The sequence below is a fragment of the Rhodnius prolixus genome, unplaced genomic scaffold (genome assembly GCF_049639745.1).
Source record: "Rhodnius prolixus isolate KJV_2025 unplaced genomic scaffold, Rpr scaffold_4, whole genome shotgun sequence".
In the NCBI taxonomy this organism is placed as follows: domain Eukaryota; kingdom Metazoa; phylum Arthropoda; class Insecta; order Hemiptera; family Reduviidae; genus Rhodnius; species Rhodnius prolixus.
Window position 1 is genome coordinate 35518650 of NW_027411614.1, and position 15851 is coordinate 35534500.

At 29.1% G+C, this 15851-nt stretch overlaps 1 protein-coding gene across 2 annotated transcripts in view; it reads left to right on the forward strand.

Annotated features, from left to right (window-relative positions):
- The window catches only part of nrm (neuromusculin), a 380564-nt gene extending 367161 nt beyond the window's left edge, over positions 1 to 13403 (forward strand). Inside the window, exons 16-24 of one of the 2 annotated variants that reach the window (XR_012459736.1) lie at positions 1084 to 1224; positions 1719 to 1752; positions 3819 to 4162; positions 4552 to 4632; positions 7958 to 8085; positions 8906 to 9361; positions 10317 to 10721; positions 12721 to 12798; positions 13288 to 13403. Coding sequence is in view for 1 of the 2 variants with exons in the window: in XM_074132269.1 (XP_073988370.1) it covers positions 1084 to 1224; positions 1719 to 1752; positions 3819 to 4162; positions 4552 to 4632; positions 7958 to 8085; positions 8906 to 9361; positions 10317 to 10712 (1580 nt within the window). In the remaining variant the exon portion in view is untranslated. The remainder of the gene's footprint in view (positions 1 to 1083; positions 1225 to 1718; positions 1753 to 3818; positions 4163 to 4551; positions 4633 to 7957; positions 8086 to 8905; positions 9362 to 10316; positions 10722 to 12720; positions 12799 to 13287) is intronic. The other variant, XM_074132269.1, reaches the window with a different exon arrangement.
- Positions 13404 to 15851: the final 2448 nt, after the last annotated feature.

Consider the following 15851-nt stretch of genomic DNA (forward strand, 5'->3'; position numbering starts at 1 on the left):
TTTAAGAAACCGTTTAGTGGTTGACTAAATGAATAATAATAATGAAAGATGAATATTGATTTCTTTAAGAGAATACATTCCATAAAGCCATTTCCAATTGTGTAAACAAAATTAGTTTGTTTTTGTTATTTTTATTTTTTATTCTAAAGATTAATTATCAAGTTGTAAAAACATTTCATATCATCCAAGTAAAAGTAATAAAAAAGAAAAGTGGACATAAGAAGTAAAAAATAAATAATATCTGAATTTTGTGAGAGGTACACTTAAATTTGTGAACAGTTTAGGTTTTGATTTCAAAAATGGTCCTTTAAGGAACCGTTGAATAGACTGGCCACATTAAACTAACTTTTTTTTTTGTCAGTAACCATATTGTCAGTAATTATAAGTTTACCTGTATTAAGTATGTACCTGTTAACTTTTTTAATATTATTAACTGAAATAGTTTTGAAGTCTAATTTCCACAACTTCCATATGAAATTTTGGGCTCAACACTTTTTGAAAATTTCAGACTTATTGCTTAAACTTAACTTAATTGCGGTAAAGTGTTAATCTTCAAGAATGTTTTTTAAGATTAATTGATAAATCTCCTTAAAAATTGTATAAAATATTACAAGAAACCCTCAGAGTAAACTTTGTTCCTGCCTGATTAAAAAAAAAAAAAACAATCTACAGATATTATATTGTTCGTTTTAAAGAATGCACTATTATTGCTTCTGTTTTTTTAAAGGTGTATTTGTGAATGAATATTTTCGTACTATTAGATTTATTTTACTTTCCTCCGGTTTAATTTTTATTTGTTTTTAAATTAATCAAGTGGATTGTATGAATGAAAAAGAAAATATTTAACTGAGCACCAAAAAGTGACCACTTCCAATATATGTCAATGAAATAACATTTTTGATGGCTAAGTGCATTTTTTTTGTTTTTATTGATTTAATTTTCTACAAAAGCTTTATGTGCAATTATAAAGAAAGTTTAAAATCACATTGTTCTTAGCAATTAAAGATCTTAGTCGTAAATAGTTATTTAAAATTAATTATTTTTAAATGACATTTCTAAGAAATATACTTTGTACGATAACAGGTAGCGTCAGTTGGTGGGCCAGATTGGAACGTGAAAACTTAATGATTTTGATAGCCATAATCGCTGGTATAATTTTGATGGTGATCATCATATGCATTATCATCATTATCATTTGCAGACGAAAACGGGCTGCTGATAAATGTAAGTATTTTAAAAACTTTCTCTTTCTTCTAAATTATAAACTCATAATATTTCTTGTTTTTTTATTTTATTGATTGTCTGTTTTTGAAACTTTTTGTTCACAACGTCAATCATTTAAAAGTTTCAAAAGTTTAATTCTACGTTTTGGGAGCTCGTCTTTTTAAGAGGTAGGCGTCAACAACTTAACAGTTGAAGTTATAAATAAAAAATTCGCTTTGTGAATCTTTGCAACGACTGCTGAATTTACTTGGAGTGTTTTGTGAACCCTTTGCATGCTTTGTAATTTACATAGCAAAAATTAATTTGCCTCTCAAATTTTAAAATTAAATAACACATTTATTTTTTTTTAATTACAAATTATGTACAAAAGAAGAACAAATTATTTTTTTTTTTTTTTTTTTTTATCTAATCGTAATGCTAGAGTTAATTATTTTTGTTCTGTAGCTTGAATAATATTTACTAACTCAGCTTCTTTGTTCCTTTCCTTTATTTAGATAATACTCATGTGGAGCTCGAAGATAGAGAGAAGTAAGTTGGATAAAATAACTTTTCTATCACTGAATTGTTAATACATATAAATATATTTTACAAATCTTTCAAATGCAAATTTTAGATAATTCTAAAATAATATAATAACGATAAACATTAAAAAATGTTTCACAGCCTTATTTTCCGGAATGACTTAGCTTTCGGTTATTTTTGATATTTTTTTGTTAAACCCATAAAGCTAGATATCTCCAAATTAAGTATTAGAGCAATGTATCTGTAATTTTGATACTTGTCTTCATTATTTGGAATAGAGGGACAATAAATAAAATAATTAATCAATGGCATGTTCATAATTACGTGACATAAAAAATGTTCCGTACTTCTTGTGAAGGAAATGAAAGAACGTTTACTCTCTTTTCGGTGATAGACAGGGTAGAAAATTACAGTAACTAGAAAATACTCAAATGATCGGTGATGCCAGGCTTCCACAGTTTCAAGTTTTTTTTTCCAGCTAATATTTAACAATCAATAAATAAATAATGCTTAGTAAAACAATACTAATTGCTAGTTTGAAAAAGGGTCATCCCAATTTCCATGTCAAATGCGTACATTTATTTCAGTTTAATGTATTGTAAAATTGTAATTGTAATTTGCACGATATGCATGAATTACCCATGTCGTCTTCTGGTTGATTAATAAGTTAACGTTATGTATTATGTTTTTCACACACTTTTTTAAAAAAGTTCCCAACATTTTGATGGAACTTGTAAAATGTTCTTTTCTCAGCTTTTAACTCAAAAGTGTAGTTTTTGTTCATTACTTCTAGAAGTTCTCTTTTAACATTTATTTTGAATTTACTATCATTAAATTTCTTTTATTACACAATACATAATTTGCAACAAGTATGCTATTTAGTAGAAGATACAAGTTAATTATTTAATAATTCTGGAAAAAGTGGTAAATTAATAATGCTCTACAATCAGCATTTTTACAATACTTTTGGAATCCGTGTGTACAACCAAACTTCAATCCCATAAAGGTTTTGACAAGTTTTAAAAATGTGCTAATGAAATCAAATAAAAATTTTTAACTTTTTTTCTGAATTAATCAATTTGGCTTTTCACATATGGGACTTATAGAAATATCTTATCTTTCAAAAAGAAAATCTGTGTTATTTTGGGATGGCAATTTGGGTAGAAGACCATTTATACTCCATTTATGACCATTTATTATAATAAACATTAAATTGCTTTTGAGAAAAAAAATTATATTCTGTCAAAACTATCATATTCTGCAAATCAGCACTTCCACTTTTATTTCCAGTTTAAAATTATCAGTCGAATGATGTGAATTACTGTAGTTGTTAAAGGATTTGATTTAAACTATTAGTTTACTTCTCAAGTATGAAATGTCCTCTTTCAAGCCAAAAATAAGATTGTGAGACTTAATTGCTAGAATCAATTACGTAAATTAAATTTTAATTCAATTGTGCTCTTCCTCATTATTTTCTGCGATGAAATCGATCTGCTCTACCGATTGTACAAATGTCTACAAAAAAGAAAACACTATTTTGAGGAGTAGATTTTAATTGTGAAAGGTAATCGAAGACAGGTGAAATCTCATTGTTTCTAATTAATTCCTTAAAGTACTGTAAGAAAGGACGTTTTTTCAGAAGTATTATTTCTAAATAGCTTACCATTAAAAATAATGTTCCTTTGTGAGGTTTATTTTTAGTTATGCCACCTTCAGTTTTTGGTCATCGATCGGTGTCACACTTTCCTATCTTTTGGGTCTCTTGAGACATTCCGCCTCGTGACTTTTTTTTCATACCAAGGGGACTTCATTTCTGTGAAAACTCGAATTAGAAAAGCTGAAAAATTACAATACCTTTCTTGAGGAGTAAAGAAAGTAAAGTAGTGGATAGCTATGTTGTGGCTAATTATGAATTGAAAAATGGGTACATTATGTACTGAAACATAGTCTTGAACTATGATTTTCAGTTTTGTAAGCAAATATTAAAAAATATCAAAGTAATGGACAAAGACGCTAATAATAGTAAAGCTAAAAAAAAGAAAAAGTGAACATCCAAGGCTGTTATGCCTTAGTCCAGAGGGAAGCTGTTCATCCTACAACAATAACAACAACAACAACAATAACAACATTAGTACCAGCTGCGATGGAGAGCCATTAAACTCGCCAAATGGTGTCGGCAATGGAAATGGAGGCGCTAAATGGCCGTTAAGACCTGGAGTACTGGTGCATGTCAACACTAATCACAGTCTATTGTCAGCATGTAGTGGCGCTGGTACGTCTACAATACCGCCTAGGTACCAGCGAGGTCCACCACTCATCAACGAAAGCCAGGCATCACGTGCATCTAGAATCAAAGCTATGTTTTCTCAAGATCCAGGTGGCACGTTTCCTGGTGTCTTTCAATCGAAATCAGGAGGTAAGGCACTTTCAACAACAGAAATTGTTAAAATTAACTTACTTAAGCATTTGTGGATTTGGCTGAAATCAGTTAAAAATGGTTTTAAAACAATTAGCATTAAATTATTTTTATAAAAAAAGAAGAAGAATACATATTGTTATGTAGAAGAAAGGGTTGTTTTAAAAATTAAAATGCATTTTAGATGAATAAAACGAAGCTACTTTATAAATCGCTCACATCTCTTTTAAATATGTCTGATTTCCATAATCTCCTATTTGCATGACAAGATTTCTTCTTTTTTATTTTATTATTATTATTTTTTTTACATGTTTTGTGTTGTCATTTTGACAGTTTACTGCATGATTTGTTTTTGTTGTTTTTTTTTTAATTTGCTTGCCGTCAAAAAGTGGTTACGTTCAAACGTCTAGATCCAACAGTGGATGCTAATAGCATGTCAAGGAAAAGAAAGAAACCTGGCGCATCTATAGGTAATTATATTCCTACGTTTAATTTATATATTGACTTTTTTATTAATCTAGGTATAATAACAATATGATTTTCATGTATGTTTGATTAATTATAGTTTGATTTTTTTTTTTTTTTTTTTTGTCATTAGGAGTTTGTAACCATCAATAACTGGAACTATAAATGATTTAAAATTTCAGATTTTTATGACTATATATTTTTATAGTTATGATTCGAATGCCTAGCACGATGAAACATTTTTTGTGCTGAATGAAAATATTTTCTTTTCGAGCTACGCAAAATACTCTTTATCATTAAGTGCTGGTGAAATGTAAATATGAAAACTGTTGGTTTACTGGGAAGTTTTGTGACATTAAAATTCATTGCCCACTTGAATTCTGCACTTAACCTGAGCTCAAAAAACAATGATTACATACTAACTTAATAATAACAATTTCAATTGTAATTTAATATTGCCTGCTTGGTTTTTCAACCTTCTTAACTATTTATAAATTCTCCGATTCGTCAGTGGGGAATAAATGCCCTTAAAGAAATGTGTACCATTTGATTGCTTCTTTAGATTACAGAACTATTTAGTTAGTATGTTCTGTGTGTACAAAAAAAAGTGCACCACAGGTTTAGATGTGCTGTGCCTCATTACTGAAAATTCTTATTGTCAACTATTTATTAATAGAAATAGGAACTTAGAAACAAGCAGCTGCCGAGATATAGAATGAAACTATTAAATAAGGATAAAAGTACAACTTCTCATCAAAATTTGTCCCTTTGATTTTACTTATTTTGTTTTTACTAGACGTTTTTTTGTTCTTTTTTATCTTTCCTTCAATTATAAGTTAATGAAAATACGTACTAGATGATATTTCATTTGAAATCAGGGAAATCCCTCAATGAAGAAGTTATTGTATGCATTGATATAAATTTACTCTATTTATCCAGAATTTTTTAGAATTACAATAGCGATATAAGTATTCAGTTGGATATAATTATGTTAATCGATCTCATTTAAATCTCTAGTCTATGTACACCCCTTCTTTTATCAGTTTTTGATAAGAGCAAATAGATATTTTTTTAATGTTATGGGCAGTAAAGCTAGGTCATCTGCCCTCCCCAAGATTTTCGCTTCTTTTAATAGCTCCACACCCTGTTGAAGGAAAGCACTGTCGGTAACAAGAGAACACTGTCAAGAGACTGGCAAAGGCACTAAACCATGCCGAGTGAAGAAGACGCATAAAAGAAAGCCAATGGACGGCACGGCACGTCTTACTTATAAATATATAAAGCTTGTGGACTAAGATTTCAAATCTGTTATGAGATTGTACTTTCAATAATTTAGTTAACAAGAAATTTAGTTTGTCACTTTATTTTCATTGTCACACTATCGAAATATTTATGTTTTATAGAAGCAAATCAATCTGTTTTTTCAGAATTAAATTTGAGAGTGGTGCACGTACATTGAAGCTCGTTGCAACAAAGTTTTGCAAAAATATATATAATTTGTAAAAAACAAAAATAATATTTTAAAGTTTCCACCCGACAATATTTGCAAAAAAACTCTCTTGCTACACGTGAATAAACCATGGTGTGGGTGAGTTGTACAGTTTAGAACCCAAACGACCTGAATAATCAGCTACATTACTCATTATTTACCTAAAAATTAGATTTTTAAAAAGAAAACGTAAAGTATTTATGAATTGTAGGTAGTTTAACATTCCGAAAATTTATTACTCGTAAATAAGTTCGCTTTTATTTAAAGCCATTCCTTTTGGTAATATTTTGTTTGTAGGAGTAATCACAATTGGTCGTGGTAGAATTGATTAATCACTAAACAAAAAAGAAAAAAAAAAATTTGTTTAATTCATTTGTTTTGCTCTAAGTACTTCCATTTTTTTTTATGTTTGTTAGACTTAACATTAATTAATTTGCTAACTAAAAATGCAAATAATTAATTACCAAACTTTATTATTTTTAATTTTTCTATACCAAGAGACGCACTTTCATGTAATTAGAGGAAAACATTTTAAGAAATCTAATTCCGCTGGTCGGTGTTTAAAAATGAATTACTCGTGAAACAAATTTTAATTTGGGGATTTGAAATATTTGATACCTTTAGCCATTACAATTAATTGAATCGTGGGTATACTAACAAAAGGAAACGACGATAATTTTCTTATCACTAGCGAATCTGGCTCCTCCTCATTTGTTTTCTGTTTATGTAAAGTTAATTTAAAATACTATACTGTAATGGAAAACTTTTTCTTTTTGCCTTTGGACAGTTTTCGTTAAATACAACACTGTCCATCACCGGACAGCTGTAAGAAGCTGCTAGGAAGGAGAAAATCTAAGGGGCAGCTAGCTGGCTTTGAATCCGGGATTTCCGTGTTGGAATCCAGTATTCGCTAATTCCTCTGCTAATCCCCTCTTATTGAGCCAAACTTGTTGAACTGTTTCGTAAAAGAGTTTTGTTCTTATGTTTTCTAGTCGTACTAATTTTCTTAAATGCTGCATAAGATCTCAAGTTTTATGAGAGTCACAGGACTTTATAGAGAGCAGAATTTGTTCTATTAGAGACCCTTATTTCGCCCATTATTTTCGTTCCCTAGCCTGATCAGATTGCTCTATACTAGCACTGAATTAGCCTAATGACTTTGAAAACTGCCTTTGAATATGTCAAGTTTGGAATCATGTTTTCTCTAGCTTTGAAATCAGTAATATTACTGGCTAGGCCTAATTAAAAAAAAAAAGAAAAAAAAAGTAAACTAGCTTGTCGAGACATCAGTAATCGCTTTAGCCCCTGAAAGCTTCCAAAGTTAATGTAGACCTTTCTAGTTCTTCCTAAAAACAACATTAAAGTTTTCGAAAACCTACTGAGTAACTAGGTTTATGGACTTAATACATTTCTAACTCCAATGTCCGAAGAGCGATTTCCTACATAATCTCGTTACATGTACTCGGTTCTCATCAAGGTTGAAAATTGTGTGCAGGTGATAGGAATTAATATTACGAAAATCTTATGACAAATATTATGTATCGGAATATGCGTCCATAAAAAGGAGATTATAAAAGTCATAAAGTAATGCTATTTGTTGTTCCATACATTACAAGTTGAAGGAGAATCCAATTTCTAATAGTATGGGACAATTAGAATTTTGTAAAGTTTATTTACTTATCCCTTAAAATTATCATTCTAATAAATTATTATTATTTATTTATATACCTTTTTATTTTTAACTTTTGCTAACAGAGTCATCATTATTTTCATTATTATTATTAGGGGTAATTCTGCACCACCAAATTACGAAAAAAAAAATTTATTCGCTTGTGTTGTAGGCCCTAATACCGGAGGTCCTAACAAGGACCCAAATTCTTCACCAAACGATGCCCTATTACCCCCAGATCCAGATAAAGCCTTCTACGAAAATCTTCCATTCCACAACATGCAGAACCCTCCAAATAAGGTAAGCAAAAAGAGTTTATAAATTTCTTAACTTGTTATTAACTCTAGAAATAAAATTAAATATTATTTAAAAAAAGTTTTTTTAAATAAATAATATAGTCTCTTCATCGTTTTTTCACTCGTTCTATTAAAATTAATGAGCGGTATTACGGCATAATATTTTAATGCACGTTTGACTTAATTGAATGCAGAAATGATTGTTTATTATTTAATTAATTAAATTCTAAAATTGCTAATTTCGTTAATTTATTACTAATTACTAATTATTACAGACTTTTGCTATTTTTTTACATTTTTGTTTTTATTTTAATTTTTACTCTAGTTTAATAGTCAATTTTTTAAATTTTTACTCACGAGAAGTAATAGGCTTTTTGTCTATTTAAAAAACACCACTATTGAATAAACATTTAAATTTCTTTTATCCCTCTTAAAGATAAAGCATTTAAGGATTACTAGAGCTTTAATAAAAAATACAAACATTTATCAAGCAGATACCATGTTTTCTAAAATCTGCAGCCAAAATGTGATGCCTCGTTTTATTGGAGTGATTTCTTTTTAAAGCATTCATACAAGAAAATCTGAAATTTTAAGACTATGAGTTTATGAAGGTTTTTAAATTAAAGTATTTAATTCACTAAAACTTCAAACCATATTAGTATGATTTGTTTAGTATTCATTTCTTACCGTTAGTTTTCAAAATCATTGGATCCTGTACTTTAGTTATTCATTAATAATGTAGTTCTTTGCATAAATTCTTTGGTGATGGTGATGGTGAAAGCTTCTTAATCGCTTTTATAACAATTATTATTTTACTTGGACAGACAGTAGTTGCAAGCCGCCCGCCAAGCAGGATAAGTTCAGGATATGGGTCTGCTCGTAGCCATCGACCATTAAGACCAGTTCGTAAATTTCTTACAGTACGCCCACTTGGTGGTCGACCGAGAAATTGGCCGCAATTTCGATCACTTAGACTTGGAAAATCCAACGCAAAAGGAATTCCTCCAACTCCGGCGCCAAGATTTTTTTATCCAAAATCTTTTCCTATTAATCACAGTTACCAAAATGTCCCTCCACCCAAAGTCGTAGCTGACAATTCCACTACAGAAACAGTAGTATCAAATGAAACTGTGCTTCCACTCGATCAGCCGAAATGTGAAAGTGTAAATGGAATAGTTAATATGGATGAGAAGAATTCAGAAAAAACTGTTCAAAACAACGTAGAGAAATTAGTTGGAGAAAATAAAGTTACAAACGTGGAAGGAAACGCTCTTGACAAGGTTAGTTACTGCAAGATAAATTGGTGGTGGGAACTTTCTGATACTGTGTACTGTAGGAACGATACTGTATTAAAAAAAATAATAATTTGGAACATCTGAGATCAGGATTTGTTAAAAAAAAAGGATGTTTCACAACACTCATCATGAAAGAAATGAAAAAAGCTTTCCATATAGAAAAAATTAAAATAAACCAAAATGTGGAGGGCTTTATTATATTTCATTCTTTACCTTATCCTTAAATCTGCTTTCGGAAATAAATAAAGGAAATGAGTACTTTAATTTAGTCTTCAAAGACAGTTTAAATATGTTGGCCAATCACCGGCATGTTTATTGAATAATACAAAATTATTTATAGTAACATCATGCAGATTCACTATTTAATTTTTTAATAGTTTTTATGAAATGTTATTCACAGTAATTCTTTATTATTAATTTGCGTTATTTGTTACTTGTGATATCCACTGACTTAATTTATATTTGCTAACACGTATTCTAAAATCGAGTTTGGCAGACACTCCAATAGTTCCTAAATAAACTTTGACTGTTACTTTTCATGAACCGGATCACATGCTCAGTCTAGGTTTATTTTGTTACAATTCAAATCTAAAGTGTGGCATAACCATACTTGTAAATAAGCAGTAAATGACAGAAGGTAGTGCAATAGACTCAAGAGATTATTTTGATTAACAGATATTTAATTAAAGTTAGAAATATTTAATTAATTAATTCTTTCTGAATTTATTATACACTCTTGGATATATCAATCTGGAGGCACTATTCTATTACAATTTTTCTAATATGTTTGCGATTATACATCCAAAAGTTGTATAATTTGGTATTTTTGTTTATTTTCTTTTAATATAATTACATAGACATATGATTGCATGTAAATGTACTAACATGAGGCAAAACGCGTTGTGCGTGGCGCCCAACTGCGTGTGTGTGTGTCGTGTAGAGGGAGAGTGGGGCCTGTACAGTTGACCTGACACGCCAGTATGGAGGCGGCGGTAGTGGAACTGGCGGTAGGGGTTGTTCGACCGGTGGTCGGACAAAAAGGAAACACCACCACCATCACCATCATAGTGGACAACAACAAAGGACTCGAGGTGGTAGTGGTTCCGGTGGTAGTGAACTGGATTATACCGTTCCGCCTCCACTTATTCGTAGCCATAGGACTGGTGGTTCATCAGTTCCAGCTTCACCACCCTCAGCGAAATTCAACGGAGGTAGTGGAACACATGTGTATCACCAACCGCCGCTGCACAGGCCTTCTGCCTACACTACCCCACGTACTCATACAGAGTACACATTCATCAAGTTCCATGACGTTGGACAGGAAATAGATGTCTAAAACTTAACGGTAAACTAATCCTTCCGAATTCTTTGTATCGAGTAAATTTTTGATTATTGTTACATTTAATTCAAAATTCTTCTTATAAATAATCTGATTTTCTAAAATTTAATTTATTAAATTACTTTCCTGCCTCTAATCAAAATTTGTTCAAAAAAACAGATAAAATTTTCTGGCTGAGTAGCAGTTAAACAGACCGTTTACTCAGATTTAAAAGTCTTACTTAATAAACCTGTGAATTTTTCCTTTTTTATCTCTAAGTATGTACTTAGAAAAGAGAGGAGTTTCTACTCTTGTAATTATTTTCGTAATTTAAATTTGCTTCTTACCTAGAAGTTAATTGTCCCCTTTCATTAGTACTCCAAGCTACCAGGAGTATTAATGCTCCAGGATAAGCCTATTCAATCCTGTCGGGCAGAGTCCTGCCGAGGTAGGTCACCCTCGCATATCTCCGAATTGTTGGAATATAACAGGTATTGTTACATTTTCATAACCTTCATCCAAAACTCCTCCGTTATTTTATGAATTTCGTTGATTAGAGCGAGAATGAAGTCCATCCTTTACTTGGTCGATTCCTAACTAGAATTTTAAATAAATAAATATTTGCGTAACAACCTCATTTGTGAGGTGTGTGATATTTACTAACTTTTTTGACTACTAAACTAATAATACAATTTGATGTTATAAATTAGATAATTTTTTGCTAATATAATTGAATATTTTATATATACTTTACGACAGTAATCAAAAATATACTTTTGCACCTGTATGTGATGAGCGCACTAACCATTTATTTTGAACTAACTATTAATGCATTCAAACATGTAACTTTGAAAATTATTGTTTAAAAGCATAAATATCAGAATTAATTAAGGTTTACAAGGTTTAAGTGAATGTCACAGTAAGTTGTAAATCAATTATCATGAAGAGAGATTGTTTTCTATATATTTTAATTGGCTCTAGCTTTTGACCAACATCTTACTACATAAGTTAGCTACAAAATAAATAAAGGTTCACTCACTGAATAACAGTTATACGCCTCGAAATAAACTGTATTGGGCATAAAATAGTAACGAAGTATTAATTCACCTGATTCAAGTTGGGCTTTCTTTAATTGTTGCATAAATTCAGATTTGCTGCAAACGTGGTTTCGAGCTAAGTATAAAAGCAATTAATATTTTCTTCGTTTAATATTTGCTTTTGTTGCTTTCCTAATGACGGAAATCAGAAAATTTATTTTTAAGCAATCATTTGGCACTCTTACTATTCAGATTCAAAATTGTTTTACGGTTAAAAGAATATATTAAGAGAAATACTGACAGAATCGTTTATATAATAAACTTAAGAAATAAAATTGATTTTCTTGCTTGAAGTTGAAATAACTAAAACAATAGATGTATTTATTTAGTGCTAGATTTTCATAATTATAAAATTAACTTGAGACGAATTCTTTTCCGCTTTAGATTTCGTAAACAGCGTTAAAACTTCAAATTATGAGAGAGAAGAGAATCTCCGAATGCGTGCTGTTCTTGCACGCGCTTCATGTTTGAAAACTGGCAATACTGTCTTTTAAATTTTCTAGTTCTTTGAGACTCTTATAGTTCACTAATTGGCGACAGACAATGGTTTCTGAAATAGTGGGTTCAGTGGAACGGCACGGCAGTAATTTGAGAAGACTCTGATTGCGACCGAACCCAGATGTTGAACCGTCTTAATTAAAACAATAATTAGCTAAAATGAGTTTAGGATTCACTCTTTCATTAAATAATATTTCTGAGGTTTTTCAACATAATTTATTTCTTGAATAATTTTTATTTATATTTAAACATCATTTATGGGAATATTAAATGAGCTTGGTCCTTCCAGTAAATTAAAAAAAACTGTAAATTAAGAAAAATTTTGCTACAAGCACATAATAAAATTATTTGTTTTTGTTATGTATTATTTTTATAGAAAGCTATTAAATTTAATTAATTACCAATTTTTTTTTCTATAAAATTCCTAACAGGCACACTCGAGTCCTCGTGAAACATACATTTTTTAGAGATGTCAAGGTCCGGATTACTTTTTTTAAAAAAAGCAAAAGGTACTTAAAAATAAACTAATGTTTTTTTTATTCTTAACGTTCATTTGAAGCTCTAAAATAATATTCTCATTCGTTTTGGCATGCATTAATCACTGTGATTATTTAAATAAGTGTAACGAGCTAGAATGAGGATATCATAATTTAAAAGTACTTTATCATCTGATTAATTAATTAATTGGAAAAAGTAGGTTATTTGGCTTATACTCAAGTTCTACTTGCGGAAAGTGACTGAATTATTTATGATTACTGAACAAAAGCTAAATTAATATGTATGCCCAAAGAAATTCAGCAGCCATTCAGACAGAGCTGGACTGAATTCAATTTATACACTCGTTCAAATTATTTTAAAAAATGTTGAGGAACCTTTAAGATATTGATGTACCAAGATAGCAATTCATATTTTATTTTATAAATATTTGTCAATAGCAGATTCGCCATTTCTCTAATTTTGGCTGATTTTTTAAATATTAAGTAATTTTTTTTTTTCAGCCATATCGTCCAGAACTCTCAGACTTGGATTATGCAGATGTAGATTACCGCTCTTACGGGCCTATCAATTACAAAGCTGCTTCGCTTTCTGCAGTTGCACAGAAGAAGAAACAAGAGGAGGAAGAATTACTGTGATCTAGGGATCACTCCTAGGGAATATTCTTACGAGAGTATTTAATTAATTATCATTTTGTCTTTGCATATTTCTCATTGCTATGGATTAATTTTGCATAATACTAAGAGAAGTAAGTCCTTTGCAGGAAAAAAAATCTAAAAATATTTCTTTCAATTTCAAAAATAAAATAAGGGAAAGAATCTTTCAAAAACTATAAAAATTACCATTTTATAAATTTCTCAAAGAGTGTTCCTACAATCTGCATATAAGATTTGAGTCTTGTAAATCAATTGGTACTTATAAATATATAAATAATAATGTACAGTTTCATTACTTTTATAAAGATAATTCTAAAGCTAAAATTTATTTTATGATTTACGGCTAACTTCTGATTAAATACCCACATTGTTGTTTTTTTTTAAAAATTTGGGAATCGTTTCTAATTAATCGAAATATTGTCAGAAGTTATTCGTTTGTCATAAATAAATGTGAAAAAGTCCACTTTTTGATAAAGTTTGAAAATATTTTCGGATAACCGTGAATCAAACAAACAAAAAAATATGCCATTGTAAATATTTTGTAAGGAAATGTAAATTTAAAAAAAAATAATAATAATAAAAAGAAAATAGAAACTATTTGATGAGTAATAATTGGTTGGCCTGTTGGCTATATGACTATGTACAGTTTTTAATATTAACTTGTATATATACCAGGGTATATCAAAGATAAGATTTTTCTTTGATTAAATACTGGATAATTAGGCCGTATAATCAATCTAAGTCATTTAAATTATATACTTTTTTCTTGTATTTGTTTTGTTTAATAATCAAATAAATTTTTAAGACTTCAATTAATATTGATCTCGCTATTCGGATTTAAAGCAAAAAACTTACAACTCAAACGGCTGAAAAATAATGATATCCCCTCTAATTTACCCTGGATTTTACTCAAAATATCTAAACCATTTTTAACCTTCGTATTATCAAAAAATTAATTTTGACAATACCTTGAAGTAAGACCAAGGTTAAGACTGATGGTAAACCAATAATAATTTTTTTTTAATTGTAATAAACAAAAATTGATGCCAAAAATGTTTAATTTTTTTTTATGTGAATTTATTTAAGAGTTTTGAATGTTAGGGATCTTTTTAAGAGAAGTTCCTTGTTGAAAATATTTTTTTAAGGAACAATATTAATGATTGATATTAGTGAGCCCAAAATGAGCCATATCGCAAATTAATTATTAATTGTTATGTAATTTACTTTGTTGTAAATGTACGTGTATATAAATTTATCCATACAAACGAGACTATTTCAATTATTTCTTTTCTTTATTAACTGAAGCGTGATATTAATATAGCAATTATATTTTAAATTAATGTAAAAGAGATTGCACAAAGTCTACAAAAAGAAAAATCTAACTTTTTTCTTTCTTTTTTTTGTGAAGGAGAATAACAGTGTCGAAACTTGTTATTAATCTAAGAAAAAATCACGTGATTGATAACTTCTATTTTTTTCTGTGAATTATGTAACCCTTACTTTTAAATTTATAAACAATAAAGAAATAGATAAAAAAGAAAAGAGACAGTACTTCAATTCATTTAAAATTATCTTTGAAAACAGAATAATTCAAAAAGGTCCTTTTTAGCAATTAACACTGCATTTCTTAAACTTAAAATAAATAAATAAAAACGTTACAATTTACTCATTGTAAACTTTTTATGACTGAGATTTATGACTGGGTATTTCTTTTTCAAAAATTACTTCTGGTTACCGCCACTTCTTGCTAAAAATAAGAATGAAATTATTTGTTTAGCATCTGTAGATATTAATTGTACAGTTTTAAATAACAAAAACATAAAAATAAAAAACAGATTATTGTAGCAACGTATTTTGTAATATATAAAGAGTGACCATTGAATTGTTGAAACGAAAAAACATATACGATTAAAAATGTGTGTAACATAAACTCTGAAAAGGTAGTTAATGTATGCATTTTCTGAATGTATTATTTTTGAAATATTAGAAATTTCACACTTCAAAAAAAAATTAATAAAATTAAATAATAGTGTCCTGCCAGTATATTGTTTTATAAATAAAATTGTTTTCCTTATTTTTAATAGTTCATTTATTTTTAAACTTTATTATTTCTATTTTTTCCATTCTATTTTCTCGCTCCAATTCAATTCGCTGATTTCAATTTAGCGATAATTTAGATATATTCATTATTCTATTGATTTTCCGATAAAAATGATCATTTTAGTAGACCTTCGGATAGCCAGGTGAGATATTTCAGTTCAGTTTTAATGCAGATTTGTTTTACGGGCACAAGTGGTTGGTTGTACTCTAATTCGATTAGTATCTTGCTCAAGCAACTCATTAGTTGTTTTTTTTTTTCAATTTATTTTAATTAAAACAGTTGGTAGGCAGTTAGTTAAAAGATAGATTGT